This window comes from Panthera onca, chromosome A1 (assembly GCF_046562875.1).
Source record: "Panthera onca isolate mPanOnc1 chromosome A1, mPanOnc1 haplotype 2, whole genome shotgun sequence".
Lineage (NCBI taxonomy): Eukaryota > Metazoa > Chordata > Mammalia > Carnivora > Felidae > Panthera > Panthera onca.
In genome coordinates, this window is record NC_138339.1 from 120,467,935 (window position 1) to 120,495,243 (window position 27,309).

The 27,309-nt window shown below is 43.8% G+C and overlaps 1 protein-coding gene across 7 annotated transcripts in view; it reads right to left on the minus strand.

The window, feature by feature from the left end:
* Nucleotides 1-27,309, minus strand: part of ARHGAP26 (Rho GTPase activating protein 26) — a 423,991-nt gene that overhangs the window by 63,725 nt on the left and 332,957 nt on the right. For all 7 annotated transcript variants that reach the window (XM_060635852.3, XM_060635853.3, XM_060635856.3 and 4 more), the window contains exons 19-20: nt 23,671-23,809; nt 9,741-9,894 (exon numbers count right to left, since the gene is read on the minus strand). In XM_060635852.3, coding sequence (XP_060491835.1) covers nt 9,741-9,894; nt 23,671-23,809 — 293 coding nt within the window. The remainder of the gene's footprint in view (nt 1-9,740; nt 9,895-23,670; nt 23,810-27,309) is intronic.

The following is a 27,309-nucleotide window of genomic DNA, read 5'->3' on the forward strand; positions in this document are numbered from 1 at the left end:
AGAGCATGTGCTAAGGTCAAATACATTTAGGAAACGTGGTATAACACATGCCCTTTGGGAGATTCACAATGGACATCTTAGTGGCTCAAAAGTCCTCGAGACAAGAATCTGTTCAACTGTATCCAACTCAGCTCCTACTCTTCCCCACCTGTCCCCCTCCTCCTTGCACCAATTTGGGGAATGCTGATTTAAAAGTCTCAAATCTCCTATACATGTTAATGGTCATCTACCATGTTCCAAGCTGTTTTCCTCTCAATGCAAAGGTCTTCATCTTCTCGTGTTACACATACAGTAGGTGCTCAATAAAAATATCTGTTGGTTTAATTGGTGCACCGACCCTTTCTTGATTTGTGACCAAAAAGCATGCATTTGCAAAGCCGCAGGCTGGCTTCCCTCAGGCTTTGGAAAGTGCAGCCCTGGTGAGCTAATTGGGCTCCTCTGAGAAGCAAACTCATCAGTCATCAGCCTCACAAGTTGTGACTAATCTCAAAGGCCAGAGGCAGGGTGTTCTGAAGCCCCTCTACTGTCATCACTGCAGGGACAACCAGAGTGCTAGGGATGATGCAGGCGTGGTCCTGCAGGCTTTACAAGGAAGTAAATTCTATGTTTATTCTTGTGGAAGTCCATCCGCCCCATGAGCTCTATGCCTGTGGTTCTCACACTTCAGGATGTATCTGAATCACCTGCAGGGCTTGTTGGAACACAGAGCCCCGGGTTCCTCTTCCAGAGTGGCTGATCCAGCGAGTCTGCAGTAAAGCCTGAAAGTGGGTATATCTAACGGGCTCTCAGGTCGTACCAGGGACCCTGAACACCTGACTGGGCTAAGCCCCTACCCTGGAAGACCTACGTAGCTGAGAGCAAAGGAAGTCTACACTGGATCCTGCATGGTTTTCTAGATACTTAATGCAGAGAAGGGGTGAAAAATAAGATCATGAGGCTGTTTCCAACTAGAGATGTGTTCCTAGCTAAGTAAGCATCTGCTTTCCAGACTGACCAAAAAGGTTTAAAAAGGAGCACTTTAATATGATTTTAATTTACTCAATTTAGGATCTGAATCTACCGATAAGATTTCCCCAAAGTACACATGTAGGGAGAGAAACAATTCCAAATCTAATTCTAAGGGACAAAAATGGCAACTTGAAGTTCCTTCAAAGTCCCCTCATAGGCTTGAAAGTGCTAAAAGCCATGCGCAAAATATTAAGCCTATTTCCTTCCCTAAAGATTGGATCAAAAATTCGAGATTTACAAATGCCTAACACCAACTTACCTATAAGATACAGTGCCATGAGCCATGTCAGAGCAGCTAAATTCAGATTAAATTCACTTATTTCTATGTTTAATTAAGCCCCAAGGCTTTAGTTATCATCTACTCTGTCACGACAAATTTGGGTAATTGAGATTGTTTAGCAATATTAATTCGTTGACAGAAAGAATACAGAACCTTTATGATGTTAGCTCATCAAGGAGGAAAGAAAACAACAGTGTGTGTGAAGGAAAACATTTTTCCATTTGCGATTTCCACTATGCTGGAAAACAGGGATGTGGCTAAGGACTTGAACGATGTCCCGTCCCCGCCTCCTCCCATACCCCCTCTGCTGACAGGCTGTAGAGATCCAAGTGGCACTGACAGCCTTGTTGCTTGGGAAAGAAATCCTGCTGGGTCATGAAGTGTGAGGGCTGCCTTGAGCAATTTTTATGTAAAAAAAAAAAAAAAAAGAACTGCTAATAACCAAACACATTTATCCAATAAAAATCAGATGGGTCATCAGGCAGGAATCTCCACCCTCAACCAAGTGAGGCCAGCTGGGCTCCAAACTGGTGAAGGAGATCTTGGCTATGGAATGGGAAAAGCTGACAGGAAGACACTCAGAAAACAAGAATACGGGTCACATCAGTGACAATCTCTAAAAATGCCAAGGGAACGTGGCCTGGTTACTGGGAGGAGTGGTGGCCATGGTGGTCCCAGGAGACTGAGGTGTAAGTGGGATGGTTGTGAGGTGGTCTAAGAAACAACCATGAACGAGCCCGGCTGGAACCACCCCAGAGGTTGTGAGGAGGAACAAGAGGAGGCAACGGATCCCTTGTGGAAAATGATGTTGCTTTCAAATTATTTCCCAAGGTGGAGGATGCCACCACTTTTTCAGGCAAAACAGTCTGAAGAGACCTTTTGTGCCTGGAGGTGGGTGAGAATCAGAATCCTCACTCTTAAGAGGAAAGATCCTCCTCCACAGAAAGTGATTCAGCCACAGAGGAAAACTTCCTCTTCGAATCTCTGCATTCCAAAGAATGACAAATCAAGATCATTGTAGTAAAATCATAGCTGCCTGTTTGGGTGTAACTCTTTGGACATAAAATCACACTTAGGTGATGAAATTACTTAAAAATATACCGTTTATTATCACCGTTTAATGCATACTATTCATTCTGTGATTCATTTGGCCTCAATAAATAACAGCTATGCACACAGCTCAACCCCCGTGGGAGGTGGATGTTTCCAAATTGTTCAGCAACAGGCATGCCTACCCCCAAGCTGGTCTGGGTTTCAAGAGGGGCAATGCCTACCCCTAGAGAAGTTCCTCCTTTTCACTGATAACTCAATGACCGGACTGACAGCTCCAGTGTCACAGTGTCCGATTCCAGGTGGGAAGTTGGTGCGGGAAGGCAAGGGGAACAGCCTGGGACATCTGTCCATGCACAAGAAAGACACACAGAGGTTGAGGGGATAGAGAGACAGGAAGGAAATAGGGAGGAGGGCAGAAGTCCCTCCAAAACAAACTAACTGCTATTCACAGTGGAAAGCACTAAAGTAACTTGCCTCCTTTCCCTCCAAATCAGTACTTCCTCTATTCTGCCTTAGTTTTCTCCACAGAACTTTCCAACATCTGATATACAGGCACTGATGTACCTCCTGTCTCCACTATGAGACAAGACCACGGAGGACAGAAACTCCCCTGTGTGTATCACTCCATCTTCAGCACTCAGAATAACGCCTGGCCCACAGGAGGTGTTCAAGCACCATGTGCTGAGTGAACGTTGACTGAACTAAGTAAAACAGAAGTAAACTTTTGCAGATACCTCTCAAGTTTTCCCCAGATTTCATCTGAGAGAAGCTGAATCAAAGTCAGGAGGAGCCAGCACTGCTTCAGAGAAACAAGGCAGCCTGGAAGCAGGCCCTGTTTATCTTCTGAATTCCAGAGGTTGTTCTCTCGCCTCTCCCTGGCCACAAAGAGGTAGAGGGTGGTTGACTGTGGCACAATTTGAAGGCATTTGGCATGCACACACCTTTTAGGTCACCAGAAATAACTTGGAAATGGGTGTGTGTGTTTGTGTGTGTGTGTGTGTGTGTGTGTGTGTGTGTGTGTGTATGTGTATGTGTGTGTGTTAAGCAGCAGGGACATGAAAAAATCATTTTATTTATGAGGCTACTGGGCAGGGAGTTATTTTCTAGGGGTGGGGACCACTCAGGCAGGGAGAACTCCAAGGGTGGGTTCCTCCATGGCTAGAATCATCCTTTATCCTCCTAGCGTGCTTTCCATCTTAACAAGCCCTTCCGTCCCTTCCCCAGCAGTCTGAAGAAAGCATTCACCTAGGAGTTTTTAACTTGAGGGAATTACTCAAGATTTTTATGTCCCTAGTGGGACGTCCCCTGACTTCTTTCTCAGTATTTGTTTACTTCCTCCTTAAAAATCACTATCTTCCAGAAAGGCAGCGGCATAAGGCCAACTCCACTGGTCACTGGGAGAGTAGAGAGTGACTTTTATTTTGTCAGTCCTTTGTAAGCACCATCTGAACAACCTCCGTTCTCAGAGACAGGTCAGCCCCGCTTGGTCCGGCCCAAGGAGGGGGGGCGGGGGATGGGCATGCCTGGGGCTGAGGACTGGCACCAGCCAGTCTATGCTGGTGTCAGCAGTAAAACCCTGGGTTTCCTGCTTTCCATGCCCGTGTTTGAGCTATCTTTCTGATTGCCTCAGTCATTAGCTATGGGTTTTGCTTTGTCTCTTAACTTCTTAGAATCTCATTTATGAATCGTTTCTTTCAAAGAAGATTCTGAAAACTGACAGGCTAGTCTCCATGCTGCCACTCTCTACAATGAGAACCTTTACTGCCTTTCTACCTTACCCAGGCGATGCAGCCCTCTCTCAAGGAAGTTTGAGGGCTCTGAGGTCACAAACGCACGAGCCTTGTGTCATTTAACTATTGCTGAATAAACTGGTCCAAACTCAGTGGCTTAAAAAACCACGATGTATTATTTCTCATGAATCTGTGGGTTGAATGGGCAGCTTCTCTATTTGTCCTTCTTGGACTCATGTGGCTGCATTCAACTGATTGGTGGCCTAGACTTGGGCTTGACTGGGATGGCTGGGCTTCTCTCTCCAATGATCTTTCATGCTCAAGGAGGCTAGACTTGACTTTTTACATGGCAGCTGGATTCCGAGATGGGAAGCTACAAGGTCCTGTGGCCTGGGCTCGGATGTTACACACAATATCATCTGTACCACATTCTCTTGGCCAAATCAAGGCAGAGGATGAAGGCCAGCCCAGATCCAAGGAGTCCATCTCTGAATGGGGGCTGCAAAGCTTCTTTGACCATATTTAATCTATCACAGGGATACAGCCAGAAGATAAGACAGAGTAAAGCAGGCCAGTTGTGAGGAGATAGCCCCTGTGGTGAGCATCATCTGTTACCAAGTAACACATGGATTTAGCATGGTCAAATCTAACTTTTCAAAAGAAGTTGGAAATCCAGATTTTAAAAAAAATGTATTAATAGACTTAATTTTTTAGAGCAGTTTTCAGGTTCCAGAAAAACTGCTCAAAATAACTAAAGTTTCCATGAAATGTCTCCCCACTGCCTAAATTCCCCTGTAATTAACATCTCTCATTTGTGAGGTACATTTGTTGCAAGTGACAAACCCATCTGATACATTATTAGTAACTAAAGTCCATGGTTGACGTGAGGATTCACTCTGTGACCCACTGGTTTTACGGGTTTTGATAGATGCATACTGTCTGATACCTACTGTTACAGTACCATGCAGAATGGTGTCACTGCCCTAAGAATGCCCGGTGTTCCAACTACCCCTCCCTCCTGCCCACTCATCTCTTTACTGACTCTATGGTTTTGTCTTTTTCACAAGGTCAGATATTTGGTATCATAAATTTTGTAGTATTTTCAGAGTGGCTTCTTTCATGACTTCACAGCTCACTTCTTTTTATCACCAAATTATACTCCATTGTCTGGATGTACCACAGTTGGTTTATACACTCACCTACTGAAGAACACCCTAGTTGCTTCCAAGTTTTGGCAATTATGAATGAAGCTGCTATAAATACTCATGGGCAGGTTTTTGTGTGAACTTCAGTTTTCAACTCATTTGAGTCAACACTGAGGAGTGTGATTGCTGGACCGTGTTGTATGAGAAATCTATGTTTAGCTTTCTAAGAAACTGCCAAATTGTCTTTCAAAGGGGGTATCTCATTTTGCATTCCCACTGGCAACGCATGAGAGTTCCTCTTGCTCCACATCCTAATAGCATTTGGTGGTGTCACTGTTTTAGATTTTAGGCGTTCTAACAGGTGTACAGAGAGAGCTCATTGTGTTAATTTGCGATTCCCTAATGACCTAAGATGTTGAGCATCTTTTCATATGCTTATTTACCTCTAAATGTTTTCCTTAGTGAGGTGCCCATCCAGATCTTTTGCCCAGTTTTTAATTGGGCCGTTTGTTGAATTATTACTGAACTTTAAGATTTCTTTGTATATATTTTGCACACCGATCCTTTATCAGGGATGTGTGTTGCAAATATTTTCTCCTATTTTGGGTTTGGCTTTTCTTTTTCTTAATAGTATCTTTCATACAGCATAGGTGTTTAACCTAAATGAAGTCCAACTTACCAATTTTTCCTTTCATGGATTATGTTCCTAGTCATTGCCAAACCCAAGGTCACCTAGATGTTCTCTGAGGTCATCTTCTAGAGATTTCATAGTTTTGCATTTTACGTTTCAGTCTACGATCCATTTTGAGTTAATTTTTTGAAAGGTATCAAGTCTGTATCTCTATCTACTTACCTACCTACCTACCTACCTACCTATCTATCTACCTATTTTGCATGTGGATGTCTAGTTGTTCCAGCACGACAAGTTGGTTTGATCTCAAGGTCATGAGTTCAAGCCCCATGTTGGGTATAGAGATTGCTTAAGTATAAACAAACAAACAAACAAATAAATAAATAAACGTTGGCTTAGTAGGTGTTGTTTTTGTTTTGTTTTTTGGTGGGAATGGAAGTGGGAAAGGAAGCTCCCTTTCTCCCAGCATGCAGGTCTGTAGGCTGTTTTTCTTCACTGTGGATCATCTTTGCCTCCCTCATTCCCCCTTATCTGCAATGACCTTCATCCATCCATTTTGATCTATAAAGTCTTAGCTAACGCCAACCTCACATTTCATCTAGCCACCCTTTCCGATATTCTCACTGGAGCACGTACTCAACATAATCAGTTTAAAGTTGGTGAGCTCTGGGGGCTCCTGGGTGGCTCAGTAGGTTAAGCATTCGACTTTGGCTCAGATAACGATCTCACAGTTCATGGGTTCAAGCCCTACATCAGGCTCTCTGCTGACAACTCAGAGCCTGGAGCCTGCTTTGGATTCTGTGTCTCTCTCTTTCTCTGCCCCTCCCCTACTCCTACTCTGTCTCTATCTCTCAAAAATAAATACATGTTAAAAAAAAAAGTTGGTAAACTCTAAAAGCACTTATGCACTATAAATCCCACTTAGCACTGCCATATACCATTGTCCTCCCTCCTCAGACACACTTTATAAACTCTTGGGAAGGCCAGAAATCCTCTTTTTCTCTTTTACCCCTGGTAGCTTAGCATAGGTCTGGCCACACAATAGGTCAGCAATAGTTGCTGACAATTTTAGACTGGACTTTGGTCCTGACTTAGGTGTCTTCCGATCTTCAGGAGAGATAGGTACATTTAGGAGGTCTGCCAAAGATGCAAACACTGCAGCCTTGCCCTGGCATGGCTCGAATGGCGCATCTCTAATTTTGATGCCTGATTTAGCATTATGCCCACACAAACAAGAGGGCCCTGATCTCCTTGGAGAATTAGGAAAGTTTTACCAATGAGACAGCAAAATGTGGTCCCTAAAGTACCAAAGGATGCTGAGTCACAAAGCATGTTCCTTTCATTATGACTATTACATGGTCATAATGACCGTTCCAGTCATTATGAAAACAATGAAAAGCAAATATATGAAATAAAAAGGAGAACAGACAGCTTCTGGTGACTGGTTCCCCACCTTATGCCTAATTAATATTCAAACTAATGGTAATCCCCCACCCCCTGACTTTGTTTTCTGTTTTCATCTGCATCATTAAGTGTTCCCGTTCAAGGATCTCTGTGTACTTTAAAGTGAACAATGATGGAGGGAATGGACCCTTTCATTCCCCAGGGTCTCCGTTGGTTGTGACTGAGCCCAATCACCATGGCATACCGTGCTGACAGGCTTCTCAGAATTAGTTTTCTGAGGCAAAGTATTGTGGCTTCTGTTGCCAGGATCACCTAGTTTCTGTCCATAGTCCACCCAAGCAAATCACAGGCAGGAAAAATGAAGGCGGCACAGACTTGGAAATGGCATCTCACTGCCTTGGGTTTCAGAAACGGTCAGTGAACCTGCTGTAGAGCTTACAGGGCCTTTCGTGTGGCCCCTGTTCAGGGCCGTGGCAAACTCTGGTGTCAGTGCCACTATCAATACTGCTTCTACTTCAGGAACAGCCTTGAGCTCAAGACTTATTGATATCAGGAAGGTGTTCACTAGAAGCCTAGAAGGAGAGCGGTCTTGTTGGAAACCTCCACACTCCTGCATCCAACTTTCCTTGAAAGTCAAACAAAGTCCAATTGTTCCTGGCATCACCCTTCCTTCCCTGGGAAAGCCCCCAAATTCTGCAGCAGGCAGGGAATGGTCACTATGGATGGTGTGAAGCAGGCAGAGTGACCCCCAGTGTTTTATGTGGAACAAATCACATCTAGACAACTGAAAAATAAAAATCCAAAGTTCCTTGCTCCAGGACCTGTTTAAAAAAACACTGTCCCATTTATTGCTTCGCTGCCAAAGCAGTCCCTTCGGACATACTGTACTCAGTGGTGACTCAGGGGGCTCCCAGCTACTTAAAACAAAGATTAAAGACCACTAATTGGTTGTGCCGGCTACCATCAGGGGACGGTAAGCAACCTGGGCTAGAAATTCAACCTCGCTCATGCTGACCAACCAATCACATCAGTTACCGACAGGTACAGAAGTCTGGACAAAATGGGGAGAGGGGAAGAGAGAGGAAGAAGAAACCAGAATGTCCTTCAAGTCTACGAAAGCAGATAGAGGAGTGCTTGACAGAGCCAGACGGCAAGACACAGAGCCTCCACAGGCAAGCACGGCCGTGGAGAAGCAGAAGAGACTCACCACCCATAATCTGAACAAGTTAAATTATTTTGAGCTCTTGAGGCACTGGTATACTTCTTGGTGAATAACCGTATTTCCCACCAGGTAACAGGGAAGAAATTCCATTTCCTGAACATCGAGGTAGAATTTAAAGCTGCCGACAACTGAAAACAGACCATTATTTTCCCAGTGTATGATTTCATCTGATGCTACTGTTTCATCTGCAGTGTAAGCACCCCTTAAGTCCACTTTAGAGTCCTTTCCCCAGCCCCACCCCCCAAGCCTTAATATCCCTTACTCTCCTCCAAGGCAAAAACTGTTGGACCCATTTTGCAGCTCTACAAACCGTGAATATCTTAGAGACACAGAATGGCAGGGTGTGAGGATGCAACCAAGGCACGGAGAGGGGTAGGAGAAGGTTCTCGTATCCTGGTGACTTGCTAAGTGCAGTGACTGCTCTGAAGGCAATCTGTGGCTGAACCTCAAACTATTTTTACTAGAGAAAGGCAAGGTCAGCTCCGTTTTTCCCGAGTCTTATTCAACTGTAGCCTGACGGTCCAGCTGTGCTGGTCATGGTCTCACATACTTTCTGCAAAGGCTCCGGTTGACAGGATTTATGCGTTGGTCTGAAGAAGCATGCTAGGCAATGTGGGAGGAAACCGCAAGACAGTGGATCTACTTCCCGAGGAGGACTGGACAAGCAGCCCCCAAACTGCCTGTTCTGGGCTATGGGTGCTTACCACCCAAAGGTGAAGTAACAAAGATTCTTCTCTTTTCTAGCCTCTGATATGTGATCACAGTCATGCTAAGGTTTGAGGATCTGGAAACTCAAAGGGCTACTGGACAGCTCTTCTTTCTAGAAGGAGACACAGAGGTAGCACTGGACATACTCCACATCATCAGGGAGAAGGGAAACCAAGACAACATAAATGAGAGAAGCAGACTTGGCTACTGATCTTCTGAGTTACTACAGTGCCTGGATGTTTTGTAAAACTAAAAGAAATCGCTTTTCATGCCCAGCAGCCAGCACAGTCAGTAGCCATCACCAAAGCCACCTCAGCAGGATGGTAAATCAAAGGTCACCAAGGCCAAGAAGCGGTATGTTAAGAATAATGATTCCCCTCTGAGATGATGATGCTTAAAAAAATCCACAACAAACTAGCCAAGCTCCACACTTAGGAAGAAGGTTAAAATCATGTTCACGGGACAATGCTCAGAGTCAGATGGGGCCAGAAGGCCAATTCCAGGTGGAATAGCTCAGCAAGGGCCTACGGTGCGGCAGGCAGCCGGACATCATACTTACAGCGAGTTGGGCCGGGTGGGTTTGAGCACATCGAGATCTGGGTCACTGGAGTTCATGTTGGGCTGTAAGCTGCTGTTGGAATTAAGGATGCTGTTTGCATTTGATGAGACGACAGATTCTAAACTGGAGTTGATGATGCTGTTTCTTTGTTCCTCTGTGGGAAAAAAAAGGCCAGGAGCCCCACATTACTATTATTTCATAGGGATATTTTGTTCCTACATACATACAAAAACTTAGCAATCATGAGAATGGATTGAGATCTCAACAAAACTAAGAAAAAGACATAGGAAAGGGTAGGAATTACAGGCGGAAAAGGAAGAGGAAAGGAAACAGGAAAACACATGAGTTTCAACTTTGGAGCAACCCCCCCCCCCCGCACTCTCCCCCCCCAAACCTGACAACACGGACCAGCCATTTTCCTCGGGGTCCTACCACTGCACCATAAATTGTGTGTCTTCATTTGACTGGCAGATGGGCAGAACAGAGCAGCCTTCACAGCCCCTTGCATTCAAACAGATCCCCTTGGTTTCTGTGCCACTCACCTTTTATTCTAAAACTCTTGCCCCCAGCCTGGTCTTAATTGCTAGGGCCACGTCCTACCTCCAATTCTACAGCACCTCACTATAAAATATCTTCGCCTTGGCCATCAACTTTCTTATGACCCTGCAATGTAAATTCCTGACCACGCCAAAGACAGACCTTTCTGGGTTGCCTCCAGCTCCATGTATTTGATGTCTAGCTTCAAGTTAGTTCTTTGATTAACAGATCTATAAGGGCTACAGAATAGTCTGCATATAAAACACCAAGTACACAGTCCACACAGTTATATTTGGGCTTAGAGAGTATTACTAAGCTGGTAAGGAAGAAACCAGAGTTCTCTTGAAGCCTCCACTCCTGACTGGTTGAGTGGCCTCAGGCAATTTTCACTCTGTTTCTTGGTTAACTCATCTATCAAATGGGGAGAGGGACTGCTGCTTTGCACAGCTTGAGGAGTTCATGAGGATCAAGTGGGATCATATGCAAGAATGCATTTTGTAAGCTTCGGAACACTATTCAAAGAAAATAACGTTCTTTTTCTTCCCATCCTTAAAAGCTTGGAATCATGTGATGAAGATAAAATTGGGGGGACGATTTAGCTAAATGGTACAGACACCACTGCTGTAGCAAAAATATTAGTGACTTGGAAGGTCGTTCTTGTCCCACAGTCAATACAGATACACCATAATGAAATCAGTTGCCATTGCAGACAATCAACTCACTTATCAGGAAATAGTATATCTGGGTTAATGCACACTGGACCTTTGAAACAAGCCAGAGGTATACCATGTCCCTAAGAAGACAGACTGGACTCATTGACATGGTAGTTTAGAGGGTGACATTTGAACTCAGGTCTCTTTAGGCAATAAAGAGAGTGATGTTATAAAAAATATTTTTCCATTTGCACTAGTCATGTGCATAAAAATGTATTATGCTTATGAGATGATGTTAGAGTAATTTTCACATGTAATACACAAACATACACACACACACACAACTGAAGCCCCTAATACCTTGGCAAATTGCCAATGCCATGTTTAAAACCCTATAGAAGAGGGACGCCTAGGTGGCTCAGTTGGTTAAGTGACCGACTCTTGATTTCGGTTCAGGTCATGATCTCATGGTTTGTGAGATCAAGTCTTGCACTGGGCTCTGTGCTAACAGGGCAAAGCCTGCTTGGGATTATCTCTCTCTCTGGCCCTCCACTGCTCACACTCTCTTTCTCTCTCTCAAAATAAATAAACTTAAAAAAACCCTCACAAAACCCTATAGAAGAATCAAAAACCACAAAACCCTGTAAGAGTAAAAACCCTTTAAGAGTCAAAAAATCCGGTGAGGCTTTTGGGACATTTCTGAACTCTAAGTACATCTCAAAAACAAGGAGATTATTAACCTGATTCCTGAGATTTAGAACTATTCCTGTTTCAAGAGCTTCAATTCCAACAGAAACAACAACAAATAAAGAGAAACTGAAAGAGTTACAATGAGCCAAGATGCAGGAAAACTACCAGGGCCTTTAAATGGGAACTTGCTATCAGGAAGAAAAACAACTCTAAAATTACATATAGAGGATCACTGAGAAAATGGATATGCCACTTGCCAGTATGAATCACCTAAGTGAAACTTTCCTTTGACCAAAATACTCTTATACAGATTTCTGAAAGACTGTGAGAAGCCCAAGACCACCATATAGAAAAGGGGACTAGAGATGATACCTTTCTGGGGTTCAATGGAGTCAATTTCTGCTTCAGAGGGAAGGAGAGATGAATAGTTTTATTAACTCTAGCTTGAGGACAAGTTTGCATGATGTAATTCTCTGCATTTTCAGGAAATAGAAGAGTATTACCATAGTTGATCTCTCTCCTGTGATTATATTTAGTTGCCCATAAGAGGGCTATGATTCTATAAATTAAAAAGAATGCCTTTCTAAAAATACATTTGTTTTTCTAAAATATTTTTGGGACTTTTTTTCTCCTGCTTACTATCCATTAGGAAAAGAAAGTATCTGAGATAGAATCTTCTTCAATTTTCTTCTATTCAATGAATGTTTATTAAGTACTTACCGAGTACTGGCAATGACTGGCATTGACAGTGAACCTCTACACTAACTGTCAGGTATTTAAGTCAGGTGCATATTAGAGTATTTATTAACTTGCACTTATTCACGTGTTTGTATGTCTACCTTACTTGATAGACTGTAAGCACCTTAAGATTAAACAAACATTGGACAGATAAAACTCTGAAATCACAACTGAAAAAAAAATTAGATAAAGATCTTTGCAACACCCAGGATACACGCAATGAATCACGGGAACCTACCCCCAAAACCAAGAGCACACTGTATACACTGTATGTTAGCCAACTTGACAAGAAGTTATATTTAAAAAAAAAAGATGCTTTGCTTTATCAAACATTTTATCAGAATCCTAACACTCATTTAAGAATCTCATTCTACAAATGGGACTTAGGTAAAATTTTTGGCTTTTTCAACGAGTGAAGCAAGAAGACTGCTACATATGGAAACTGACATGTGTCTGAAATGAACCCACGTGGGAATGAGGACAGGGATGGACAGTGAGAGCCCGACCCTGCCTGGACTTGAAAGCCAAGAGAATTAAATGAGTGGCTAACCCCAAATTGAAATTGAGGATTTCCAGTATTTCATTCAGTGGAGGTCGTCAGAATTCTTTTTTAGAAAATAAATCCTTTTGGAGATTCTATTTCAACTTACATTAGGTATCTCGAGCCTTACAAATATGGCATAACCTATAACAAAATGACAACAAAGGCAAAAGATCAAGGAAATGAGTCCTTTGTCCAACAAGAAGACACAAAAATTTTAATCATAAAACTTCATAGTTCTGCAGTCAAGATAGCTAAATACACATATCAAAAGTCGGACTGTTTGTTACTGGTAAGCCTTGATGGGGCCCATGGTAAGGAAATCTGGAAACCTGGCACTCTTTGACCACAAGACCACTACCGTTTTATTGGACACGAGACCTCAAATAGTGAGAATGAGAGCTTCTAGGTATAGGCAGACTTCTGAGCTGAAACACTGACAGAAGTTTCACCGAGGGTGAGCAGGACAGTCAAAGTTAGTCCAGCAAAGAGGTGGAGAGTAAAATCAACAGCCAATCAAATGTTTTAATGGTTATGGCAAATTATACCAAGACATATTCTAAAACATTTGGTATGAATTAAAAAATAAAGAGAACATGGTTCAGTAATGTCACTCCCAACAGGGGGATCTTTGTCAGGTGGGCAAATGAGTACTTGCCCTAATAGAAAAACATAATGAGAACAGGCAGCCGAAAACACAATTTTTTAAAATGAAATTAACCAAACTGTTCAAATATCAGAGCTGGACCTGTCTGAGACACTGATGATTCAGGCCAGTTCCGGCATCGTCATCAGAAGGTCTAAGAAGGATTGATGACAATTACATTGCTGAAAGAAAGGAAATTACAGGCTAGTGGATTGAAAAAGAAAAACAACAACAGTTATGAGTCAAATCAACAGGATCAGAGAGAACCACTTAAATGACCAAAAGAAAAAGAATGCCCACAACTCAGGAGTATTCCTAAACTGCTTGAAGTCCATGGGGATGCTTGCTTTCTTTAAACATGTTTGTCAACAAGAATCTCTCTTCATTTTAGTCACAGAAAACAAGGGCTTGGAGCAAAGAAATGATAAAATAAATCCCCAAACAACTGTAAACACGTGTGGGTGAGCACTGAATGTTTTTATGAACATATGTTCTACGAAGGGTGATAAACCAGATGTGGTCTTGGGGCTTAGAAATTCAAACCACTCAGGGCAGGGGCATGCATGCGTGCCCACAAAGAACCCCTCCAGGGTCTGTTCCAGTGATCTGTGAGGTGAGCATCAGTCACACATTCCTGGCACCTGGCCCATGCATAATGTACGCTAAAGCTCCATGAGTGGTTACAGGGCAAATAATAAATGTACGGTGACCAAAAGCCATCAAAGCGTATTCTGCTAGCACAGAAAGAGGCAGTTCTGTGCGACTGAATTTTCAGGTGCTTCAGACAGGCACCACTAATGTCCTTGAAACCAAAGTAATGGTTATAGTGGGCAGAGTCTGTGTTTTTTGTACAAATCAGGAGCGGAAAAATAGGACTATGCAACCAAATCACTGCAACTAAAAAAAGAAAGCCACAGAATAATTTTGGTGATATTGTACTTGTTCTGGGAGTTGCCATGGAAATCTGGGAGCTAAGCAACCTCACTTTCCATATTTACCAAGTGACTCCTGCTCACTCTAATGACACTCCCTCCCCACCCCCACCCCCCACACAAAAGGCAGGGTCTGTGTTTATCACGGAACCCAGAGACAAGGCCAGGAATGCACACGCAGCACCAAACCGAATTCACATGTCTTGGCAAGCGTCGACACTCCAGCCCACTGAATACACAGAGTGGGAAGATAAATAGGAAACACAGACTTGCAACGTCACTCCGGGGGAGGTTTCCCACCAGGCGTGGATGTCTGTCAGAATATGGGCTAACATCACCTTTCCATGATGTCTGAGACCTAGATGTCAAAAGACGGGAGAGAAAAGTTGTTTAAGAGCATCTCATGATGCCCAGAGCCCAAAGGAGGGAACACGCTGTATACACGATCAAACAAGGAGGAAAGGGAGTTACCAGACTGACGGGAGTTCTGCAAAGACACAGACTTGAGACAAAAAATACTAAGACAAAAGCAATATACCCAGAGGCTTTCCCTTGCTGTGGCAGGGAGAGAGGTGTACTTTCTCCTGCTTATTAAAGTTTTGCAATGAAGTCTGCAATGTATCATCTTGACAAGATAGGATGATAACAGTATGGCAGCTTAATGAATTTTGCAATAAAAAATGATGAGTGCACAGTAATTTCTGAGTTTTTCATCTCTGGGAAACACCCAAGTACATGAGAAGCTTAGAATCAGACTTTCTGAAGCAATTTTTTTTCCCTTGTAGTTTTTCTTCCTGGTAACAGTGGCGTGCCAAGCCACACTAAAATCTGAGGTGGTATGATTTCATGTTGACCCAGTGTCAGTCCCTATGATAAAAATAATCTGAAAAAGCAGTCTGAGCAATGTGTTTGGGCACATAACATTTTGGGCAATGTTTCAAAAAACAGCCCTAAAAAGCAGTTTGGGCAGTGAGGGACTAAATAGCGTATTGATAAGTACAAAATGTGGTTGATCTGTTGTTCTGACCATAGGACATAGTACATGCTATTACAACTTTTGGCAGGTTGTCCTCAGCAAAAACTACCAATTTTGGTCCTATGTAGCGTGACTGACTTATTTCCTAGTCATGGCGCTCATAATAACCCTTTTCTCTGCAAAAGGAAAAAATGCCAATAAAACTGGATTTCACGAGAGAATGGGGGAATCACTGCAGCTGGCCCAGGATTGAAATGATTCACAGGAAAGAGGCTTGCAGGCACATGGGGAAGCCCACCCCCGAAACACCACCATTTCCAAAACCACAATGTAGGAACGAACGTCTACATACGGCTGAACCGGGGGTTGAAGGATCAGAGTTAAACACATAATCTATGTACAACAAAGCCTTTTTTTCTTCCCCCTAGCTGAGCACTTGCTTTGGAGTAGGGACATTCTTCATTTAATCTCTGGTTCCCTGATAAGTGAGGGAATCCACTACAGAATGCTTATATTAATGTTTAGCAAACAGAAAATGATATATTTATTTTTATACCATGACTCATTGAAAAATGGGCTTGGGATAGTAAAGAAATGTGTGAATAAGTAGTTTGTTTTTAATGATGTAAAAATTAGTCAATACATAATAAAGATGCATTCCTCTCCAACTTCTAAAGTACAGAAAAGCATACAAATATTCCATACTTATTTTGGTATGTCAATGTCCAAATTTTCTATACATAGAAACATACGCATATATGCTTCTAACAAAATAGTATAACATCGTAACTATGGATGAGTTACTTGCTTTGTTCACTTAGTGATAAAGCCAGAGATAGAAGCCTGTAACATGTTGTTTTTCATTTCATGATCTACTTTGAGCTTTTTGCTTGCCATTAGCTTTCCGGGGCATCATTGTTTTAAATGGCCACATCAACTATGTGGTTTTCAGTCACACGTGGTCATCATGCATAATGAAGCCAAGAGCCACGTTACACCTTACAGTCTGTGTGACAGTAGGAATCCATGTGGATAAACACGTCACCTGCCAATACAAACACGTGTGGCCAGAGCACCCAGGATCTGCAGAGGCAACCTGAGAAAACGCACAAGCCGCAGCTTTGAGTGCTGGGAGAAAGACATTATGCGATAAGCCTTTGAATACTATGAATTCCCAGTTATTTTTCAACCAGGAAGACACAAATGAGAAGTATATGAGCTGAATTCTTAACCTCTCACTGGGTCTGTCTGGGAAAGGGTCCAAAATGAATTATATTAGCTAAGAGAATTAATGAGAGCTATAATTCCAGCAGCATGTTAGGGTGATCCGTGTAAAACAAAGCCCAAGAATCTATTCCCACTCCCCAGACCCACCCATGCTACACAACTCATCCTAGCTGCTGATATATGTGAATTCAAGCACCAGAATAGCTCTCTCTGGGGCCAGGGTGACTCTGCATTACTCTCACATAGGGGCCTCTCCTTTGGAATCTGCAAGATCCACAGAGGGAGTATTTCCTCAGTCAAATGTAACGTAAAACTATAGTCTGATGATAATCATCACAATTGTAACTAACATTTATTAGGTGCTTACTACGTTCTAGGCCCAGTGTCAAGTACTTTACATGCACCTGCACTGGTTCACTTAATCATGGTAACTGCCCTCCAAGGAAGCTGTTATTAGTGATCGATTTTGCAGATGAGCAAATGGAGGTTCAGAAAGGGAAACTAATGCACTCTAGGTCTCAGAGCTGCGAGGTCACAGGGATGGCCTGAAACAATGCAGTGTGACTGGAGAACCCCTGCTTTCAACCACCACACCAGGCTGTCACAAACCTCAACAGAGAGTCGAAGAGATGCGCTAGGAGGGACAGAAATGAGCAGCCTTGACTGTCCCTCCTTCCCCCAGGTGTGTGCCTCTCTCACTTCAGCTGGCATCAGCATCACCAGAGTCCTTTAAAAAATACCAATGCCTGGGCTCTAGTCAAGATCTCCTGATTCAGAACGTACCTGGGAGGAGACCAGGCATCCGTATTTTTAACAAGCTCCTTACACAAGTCCAATGGACACCAAGTCTAAGAACCACTGTTCCAAGAAAGAGGTTTCAACACCTTGGTGTAAGCACTAAAAATCTGAGACAAAAATCAGTGATAAATGTCACCTCGTAATCTCTTGGAAGAACTTTAAAAGGGACTAGAGCTGGTTGCTGGTTCCCTCTAATCCTTCTGGCTCCACCTTCTACACTTGTCCAGCAAAAGTACAGCTTCTATGTCAGTACCTTTCACCTGGAGATAGCACTCTGATTTCTGCTGGAGGATGTTATCCATGGGGCACCTTACAGATTAAACAGTCATCTCCTTTGATATCATTCATTTGCCAGCACAGTTGTGAAAACCTTGATGCATGTGTTCTGTGATCGCAAATCATAGTGACTACCTTGGCCCAGCAAATGAAAGGTCCTGCTGAACACATCCTGCTCTCTGCATAGTTGGTACAAGATCTAGAGGGGCTGTTGCCTGCTGGTATGCATATTGAGGAATCCATTTAAGATGGTCCAAGTGCCCCCATGGCACCGCTAGATGCTAGGACAGATGGCTTTTACTGCTTCTGTAATTCAGTCTAGAAACTTTCACTTCCGTGGCTGAAGAACTGACAGAGGCACCCTTTTGGAGACAACCTGGCATGGGGAAGGGACATCACCTGGGTACAAATTCCTCCTCAGTGCTTTACCAACTGTGTGACTACTTAACCTCTGGAGCGTCAGTTTACTTGTCTGTGAAGTGTGGATAGGGGGGACCTGCCTCACTGGGTGACGGTCAGTTGTGAGAAGGAAGTAAGATACTGATGCACTTAGCAGGCTGTCTGGCATGTTGGGTGAGGCATAATAATTTTAACTTTGATTGTTGTTGTTACTGAATGAGGTTCAGATCCAACTTGGTCTCAAGGTTCTTCATCAAATGCATTGTTTATCCTTCCACACCAGCCTTCCACTCCCACCCCACCCCCAGCTCTGTACAGGCAGCTCTCTCCCTTAAGGGAAATGTAGACTCCAGGTTCATAAGCAGAACTGGAAATACTTCCCCTTAGAATTAAGGGGTTTGCAGGCTAGGTCACAAAAGCACACAGAACCACATCTCTTTAAGAACAACCCCCCAAGTTGAAACCAGAAGGCAGAATCATCACTGGCTAATAGTGTAGCTCTGAGGTCTCAACAACTGGATTCAAACCTATTTTGTTGCTGTGTGATCCCGAGTACGTTATTTAATATAAGTTTTATCTTCCTCCATTGTCCCAAACGGGGACAGTACCTGTGTAATGTTAGAGATTAAGTGAGGTGTTGCTATGCACAGGGCTTCGCATGAGAAACCACTTGATAAATTAAAGAGCCATATAGGTATGTGTGTGTGTGTGTGTGTGTGTGTGTGTGTGTGTGTGTGTGTGTGTATTAAACATACATTAACGAAAAATCTGATTTCTGTGGGAGAATGTTTTGGAAGTTCAATTTGGGAACATATCTTTCCACAATCCTCAGTCCGAGAGACAAGAGCTACCCTCTGCTACTTATAGAAAGACTATTCCCTGTTACCTGTGCAGAGCATCACAGCCACCCTTCTGTCCTCTGTGCGAGACTATGACTCATTTCCTTTAGCATCTTACTCGGAATTCTACCTTTCAGGAAGCATTCCTTGACCACCTACATACAACTTGGATTTCTGGTCCCTCTTCACTAACAATATTCAGTGGCTTGTATTTGTTGCTATGTTTCTAAATCCTGTATTTCCCCATCAATTCCTTTTCTTCTTTTCTGCAAAGTTTTTTTTAAAATTTTTGTTTATTTTTTGGGAGAGGGAGAGAAAATGGGGAAGGGGCAGGGAGAGAGGGAGAGAGGGAGAGAGAGAGAGAGAGAGAGAGAGAGAGGGGCAGGGAATTTGAAGCAGGCTCGGCACTGTCAGTGCAGAGCCCGATGTGGGGATTGAACCCATGAACCCTGAGATCATGACCTGAGCTGAAGTCGGACGCTCAACTTACTGACCACCCAGGTGCCCTTCCACAAAGTTTTGTCTCAGAGACTGTTCCCATTTCATTCCTAGTCCCACTTCCACCACACATTGATTGTCTACGAGGAGTCATGTGCTGCCTTGGAACTGACCAAAGTCGCTACCCAACAGAGAGCAGGAGAAAGCATCCAACTCCTTATTCTGGGAAGAGAACACGGTTATCGTAAAGAGATCTCTACCTTTAGGGAAAGGGAAAATGCTGTTGGGAGAAGATTCCACTAATACCCATAAGATTAAAGCTGAAGAATCTTATGGAGGTGCGTGGGACACAACTGCTCTATTTCCACAGAAGAAGAAACTCCTTCTGGAAAACAAGACCCATATCCAGGAGCATGAGCTAATATGCCACATGCTTCCAGGAGCCTGAAGTACAAAGAGAGAGGATTGAGCCTATGAATTCCCAAGATGACTCTCAGGACCTTCCTCTCCAGGAAAAGGGAGACAACCTGCAACCTGAGGCCAAGAGCATTGGCAGAGATTTGCGTCTAAGACAAACGTCTTCTGCACAGAGTGGGGGCAATGCAGAGAGGGGAGAGAAAAATGTGCGCTGACAATCAACAACTGGAACTTCTCAAAGGAAGCATCCAAGTGAGCTACGCTAGGAGTTTTAAGCCCATTAAACATCTCAACAGGGACTGAAGAGAGGGCTAACCAATGGAATACAGAGAAAATTCTCAAGTCCAAGTACATCAGTGAGGAGAAAAGTGTAACTGAACTCAGGAGGAAGTAAGAGGAAATGGGGTTCTGAAAAACATCATCTGCCAAAAATCAAGGTACAGAAGGGTTATGTGAAGATGTGCTTGTGTGTCCACACAAGAGCAATCCCTGTAACAAGGTTTTGCTCTGTGGCCACAACTTGAAGAAAGGTAAGGTCACACCAAAGCTGGACAGGTGTCACAGGAACTGAAAGTGCACAGCATAGAAGTAACAGGTGAAGAGTGCACACCCCCAGTGACAGAACAGCCAAATGACAGTATCAGAACCCAATTCTAGTCAAAACAAACTTGAGTTCACATATTTACATTAAGAGAAAGGAAAGGAGTCACTCAAAAATTCAAAGTACTATCTGTGGACTCCAAACCGTGGTACAAATTTCACAGGTGAGAAGTAAGAAGTCTTTATCTTTATTTTAAAGGTTACATGTTTAATGTATATTAGAAAGTAAAACAGTGAGACCATCAAATTCACATTTTTAGAGATTTTACTAAGTAGGATGAAGCCATGTAAAGAAGGCAGAGGCTTTAAGATCAATTTAAAGAAATGTATTCAAACAAAAGCATATGAATTATGTGGTTGAGAGCCAAAGAGTAAATGAAGGTCTATGCAAATGACTCGAGTTTGGGAAGTAACTAAGTAGCCAAAGTTCCTTAAACTGAAAAACATCACCATATGGAAATACACAAATTTTTCCCTCACCAATTACCTGCAGTATTTATTTGTACTTTAATTCTACAGAGTAAATTCAGCAAAGTGCTTTGATAAAGTAGCCTTCTATCTTTATCCACAGATAGACAAAGGGAAGGGTAAGTTGTATGCAAGCAAGACAGTGCCCTGTCACCTGCTCATCTAACAGTGAGGGGTGCTCACAGAACCTTCCAGCTCCTGGCCAGTCTTCCCTTCCAGCATCAACTCACTCAACCCCTCCTATGGCACTTTCCAAGCCAGCTTGGATGTCATTTCTAGTTTCTCAAGAAAAAAGCGATTTCCAAAACAAACCATAAGAAGTCTATGAATATATGCACACTCGCATTCTTTTCAATGGAAACGTTTCTTCTCCAAGACAGGGAAGAAAGCTAAGCGCCACTGAAATATTTGAGTGTATGGAAGTTCCAGTCCTGTTTCCAGGGCGCATTTCCTAACATTTGGAGGAAAGATAAGCTGCTTCACTGTCTTCCCATCTTCCATGCTTCCATCCACGGTGCAGACAGGGACATAACAGCTCGGTCTGTGGCTTAGATGCACCTGTTTTCACACATCCTTAACTTTCATCCTCTGGCTCGTGTGATAAAAATTAATCTTGAGTCAGGATCTAATTGATTTTCTCCTCATCTCCATCTTCTTCCTTACATGCTCCCAGAGTACGCTTGTAGACCTGCTTCCAAGCTGCTTCTGCTTCCATCCTAACCTACACTGCTCATTGCTTAGTACAAAACGAGGTGACCGTCACTCTCCTGGACACCTGAGGAACACACCCCTCCACAGCCTAATGCCCTGTTCATGGCAGATATGGGTGAGACCAGTCCTGTTCCAAGTGTTCCCTACTACACTCAGAGGGGCCCAGGCCACGTGCAGACCGAAGTGAGAAGGACCCAAGCCAGGTATTTAAGAGCAACACGGGCTATTGTTTGAAGAGAACTCAACCCCATTGGGGTCAAAACCCCAAAAGTATACAAATCCTTTCACCTGGAAATTCTTCCAGGATTTATCTTAACGAAATGATCATGTATATGAACAGATTTAGCTACAAAGATTAACAGGGGCTTTACTCATGAAAGCTAAACATCTGAAACAACCCAAAGGGTGCTAAATTCACCAAGGTCCAGCCATTTTATGGGATAGTATGACATCTTTAAATGCAGTGACGCTCTGGGGGCAGCGAAGATTTGTTTTCAGAATGATAACTTCTGAAATACAGGGGATAAGAAATGCTTTTTCATAAGGAAGAAGAAGATGCCAATCCAGATATGGATTTTCTCTCCTTTTCGAAGCCAAGTGGCTGATTCTTCTGATCTGTGCCTTTACTGTACTTCATAAAGGCAACAACAGCAACAATAACAACACCACCTCCGCCCCTCCACCTCCCCACCCCCCCCCCCCCCCCGTAAATGCGCTTATTGTGCACCAGGTGCCATGTGAAGTGCTTTAATCTGCACAACAACTCTGTGAGGGAGAAACTAGTATCCCAGTCTTCCAGAAGAGAAGCCCAAGGCCCCGAGATGCAAGTTAACTTGCCCACATCGTGCACAGCCAGAGAGCGGCAGACTCAGAGCCAGCAGCCAAGCAGTCCAGTGCCAGTGCAGGCTCTCAACTGTCACATGTTCCACAGCCTCTGTGAATGGGTATTTCTCTCTGAGGGTGCTTACTGCGGTGACCTACATGATCCATTCACTTGTCTATTCCCCTCACTCAACTGTGAGCACTTTAAAAACAAGGTCCTATTTGTATACTCCCAGTCCCTTGCAGGCCTCATCTAAGCGTCAGTTGCATCAAAGAATTAGCCTTGGTATTTGCACGTGATTAAACAATAATTAGTAATAATAGTGGCAGCTCTCAGCCCTTGCCAAGTCTAGGACTTGTGCCAGATGCTTAAATGCAAAATTGCATTTAATCCTTAACAAATCCCTTTAAGATAGGCACTGTTATCCCTACTACACAGATGAGCAAATGGAGGCTGCAAGAAGGTAAAAGGCTTGCCCGTGCATTGCTGCTGGCACAAAAACCCAGGTCTGATTGGACTCCAGGCAGAGCTGGAGCCCTCACCACCACCCAGCTCTCTTATTACAGAAGCTCAAATAAGCCTGGATATTTTAGGGCCCAGTGGCCTGATAACTGCAAAGAACTCAGTTCTGACATGAAAAGAGGATTCAGTCAAACCGAGGTGATAACACTCTACGGCTTGGAACAAAGAGGGCATTATTCTCTAATTAATTCATTAATTAAGTTCACACATATATTAAGTGTCTGCTCCATGCCAGGCCCTGTGAGGTGGAGCAGAAGGATGAGCAAAGCAAGGGCCAGCCCTCAGAGTCACAGTCCAGTAGGGCATGTGACTTGCACTAATAAGCATTTAATTACAAACTGAGAAAAGGAAACTGGTTCTGTGGAAGCCGCTAACAAAAAAGGGGCCAAGGCAGTAATGCCGGAGCTGAGCTCTTACTGTGTAGCAGGAAGAAACAATGCTCAGCTGTTCGCCCAAAGGAGCTCTGGAAAGAGAATCCTGAACAGCAAGTGGCCCTTGCCTTTCATTCTCCTAACACTACTTCCTGTCCTACCAGGCTTACTCGGCAATGAAACTTGCGAGGGCACCGCCATACACCATCCTCAAGGACACGCAGGGCAGGCACCCATAGAGAGAGGCCGGAGGTGTGCACCCTGAGCAGGTGGGAGGTGGCACGGGCCGTCTCGTGAGCACCCTGCTGGCCCTGAGCAGGAGACTCACGTTTCTCTGCTGACTGCATGGCGTGGAAGAGCGTCAGGGGCCTTTCGCTGCAGGAAGGGGGCTTGGAGTCACTGCTCTTCTTCCGGGACAGGTGCAGCTGGGCATTGGTGAGAGGCATATCAGGCACGGTGTTGAATATCTGCAAGGAAAGTTTCACAAAAGGGTCACACGCTGCTGTGAGTGGGGGAGCAAGCACAGGCCCCAACCAGCACAACCGAAAGCTTGGTGGTATGAAAGAATCAGCAAGAAAAAGACCCGAAAAGACCACCAGCATTTGCTCAGGACTTCCCTTGAAACATCTCTCAGAAATGATATTAAACGTTTTCTTTCAGAAGCATATCCTGGATATTGGGGACTATTTCCTTCCATTTCTAGCCCCTTCTGCTGTCACTTCCCCTGATGTTCTGTCGGTTGTTCTTTCCAGGAGAAATGGGAATGTATTGTGCTAAATACAAGCCATGGTCTATTACCAAGGCTTTGAGCTTTCTGACTACCTTTTGTCCAGAACCAATTAATCAAAACCCCTTTACTTTTCCTCACTGGTTCTATTGACCAGTTCTTAACGACTGCTTCACAACTTTCTTAGAATGTGAAACATGCATTTAAATAACATTCCAAGAAGTCCAGAGCAGGGCACCAGTTCTGGGTCCTCTGTCATCCTTAGATGGAGCCTGCTTTCTAGTCCAGGAGCTGTGCATCATCTTTGATGCTGAGTGTTTTCTTATTTAAAAGGCGGGGGGGGGGAGGGGGGGGCGGGGGGAAGGTTGATGACAAATGTAACCAGTACTAACATTTGGAAAATGTAGAAAAGCATCAAGAAAAAAAAGAGAACAACTTTTCCAATTCCACTACTTAAAGAGAACTACTACAAACATGTGAGTTTTCTTATGAACTTTTTTCTTTTAAGCTTTCACTAAAAAAAAAAAAAAAAAAAAAATTCCTGGGGAAAATAAGAAGAAAACAATAGACTAAAATCATGACAATTTTTTCTCTTTTTACAGATATAAGTTTGATAGAACTATGATAACAGCTACACTTATACACTGCTTACCACGATTACCGTAGCCACCATGTAATGTCAGTTCCTTGGGGATTAGTCACTACATGTGTTTTACATGTGGCTCATTCAATTCTCAATGATCTGGGGCAACAGGTACTGTCCTCACCATTTATAATGAAGAACCAAGGCAGAGAGGTTAAACTGCCAAAACTATAGATACAATTACAGATAACACAGAAAGCTGTCTCCCAAGGTTTTTCTAGATTTCTTTTCAAACACATAAAAACAGTCACACTAATTCATTCAATCAAGAAAGATCTTTCGAGCATTTACTTCATACCAAGGACTCTGGGTCTAACACTGTACGAGGTAAATGTGTTCCCCGTGGCTGGAGAGTTTGCATCCGGTAGCTGTGATTTACTGGGCATCTGCCATATGCCAGGTGCCAGGTTAAGTGCTTTGTGTGAGTTATCTCACTTAATGTCAAAAGAACATCTTCCCTAATTGGGATTATATAATCTACATACTTTAGTATCCCATACATCTAACAGTATATTTCAACATTTCTCCCTTGTTTAAAAAATAGGTTGGTGCGCCTTAGTCAGTTAAGCATCCGACTTAAGCTCAGGTCATGATTTCATGGTTCGTGGGTTCGAGCCCCGGGTCGGGCTCTGTGCTGACAGCTCAGAGCCTGGAGCCTGCTTTGGATTCTGTGTCTCCCCCCCTCTCTCTGCCCCTCCCCTGCTTGTGCTATCTCTGCCTCTCAAAAATAAACAAACATTAAAAAAAATGGCAAACGTGATTCTTAATGGTTATATGACAACCACACTGTATTAAGATATCAGTATTTATTGATCCACTCATTATCATCTGTCACTCTGGAGCTAGCCTCCTTCTGGATTTCCTCTTTCTCAACAATCATGAGTAACAAGAGAAAGGTAGGGGTACCCCACTTCCTTCAACTATGGATGGCATTAGACACACCACAGACTAATGGCCCTCTCTTCTTTGTGCATACATTTTAAAGTAGAACTCTGAAGCAGATATATAGAAAGCAAAGTCATAAGAATGATGAGAATTTTAGCCAAGACAGCTGCGCTCCATGGGCTGGCAAGTCCTTGGGCTCCAATGATGCCAGCCAGCTGGTTAAGTCAGTCTCGCTCCCAAACACAGCTGTCTGAAAACAGCATTATCATATTTTCCCTAGGGGACTGAATTTTCAACAAAATAAACTGAATCACAACATAGCTGAGTTCAAGTGGGGCGAGGGGGTAAGAAGAGAAGGGGACTTAAAGCAAAAACAACAGAAACGTTCTGGCTTCCAGAGGAATTGGCACCCCTAAAAATAAGTACCAGCGCTATGCATATATATGTACAAGTCTCCTGAGTATCTGCGAGGGAAGCAAAAAGAAACCGTGGTTCTTAATGAGCGCAAGGACCACAGCCTCTAAGAGGCTTTCTCCCCTTTACTGTGTTCCCGAAACAACACTGAGCCATGAGCCTACTCCCGGGTGAGCACCTCATGGCACACGAATATCACTGACATGTAAACCTTGCTCCTGTATGTGATCATCCGTGCCTGCATGCCAGGTGCTGTGCTAGGTACTCACGTGACCTCTCTCTAAGCCGCAGGTCAATTCAGCATGTAAAGTAGGGTGAGCGTGCCACGGGAGAGATTTCCTGACCTGCTGCACAGCAAAGCAGGAGAGGGGTGGGAACCGGAATCTACGGCTGTGGCTTCTCCCATCTGCACTCTCCACTTCTTCAGCCGTCTCATTCTTTCAGCTCAGCTTTTCCAGCCAATCTTCACTATAGAAGCCATTCCCCAGACCCACAAGCACGGATTTCAACAGGTAATGGTGCCTCTTAGCACCCTTCTGCCTCTGGCCTCAAGTACAGCCCTCTCGGCCATCCCGATAGCTGAAAACATCTGAAAATGAATTCAGACTTAGTGAGAGGCCTCCGCCCCCTTACGTCTGGCCTCCAAGCTTTGGAGCTCTTCGCGCAACTATAATGGGCACAGAGATAATGTATATGCATATTAATTTCAACTGTCACCAAAAATGTGGTGGTTGTACTCCTGCCTAAAAACTGTAGGAAACGCTGGGGAAACAAAGACGACTTGAGTTGTGAGGAAAGGCCGTGGATTTCGGCAGATGCGTGAAAAATTGCTTCCAAAGCAATGCTGATACACACCAAGCAGGAAGAGATGTGGGAACATAGGAGAGTATTTGATTCTTGCACACGGGTAGCTTTCTTTCAAAGAAAAGTTGTTTGGGAAACCAGCACCATTTCGGGTGAGAACTACAGTCCCCAAGGCCAGCTCTCTGGGCGGCCTCGAGGCAAGCCAGGCCCAGGCCGCTGAAGAGCTCTGATGGGGCTGTTCTCACGCGCCAAAATGCAAAGTGCCGGACACAAGACTATCGCCACTGTGATTACATCTGTTTCTGAAGTGCAAGGGCACCTCTGTAAATGAGACCTCACGACCACCAGTGCAGAGGATACAAACTTACATTAAGGAGACTGGGAAATCATTCCCCAAAATACTGTTGTTCATTTAACTCTGAAACTTGAACAAATGCGAGCTGTTTCAAGCCTGCTTATGGTCTGGCCACCTTCTAGCCAGGCCAAGAGTTTGT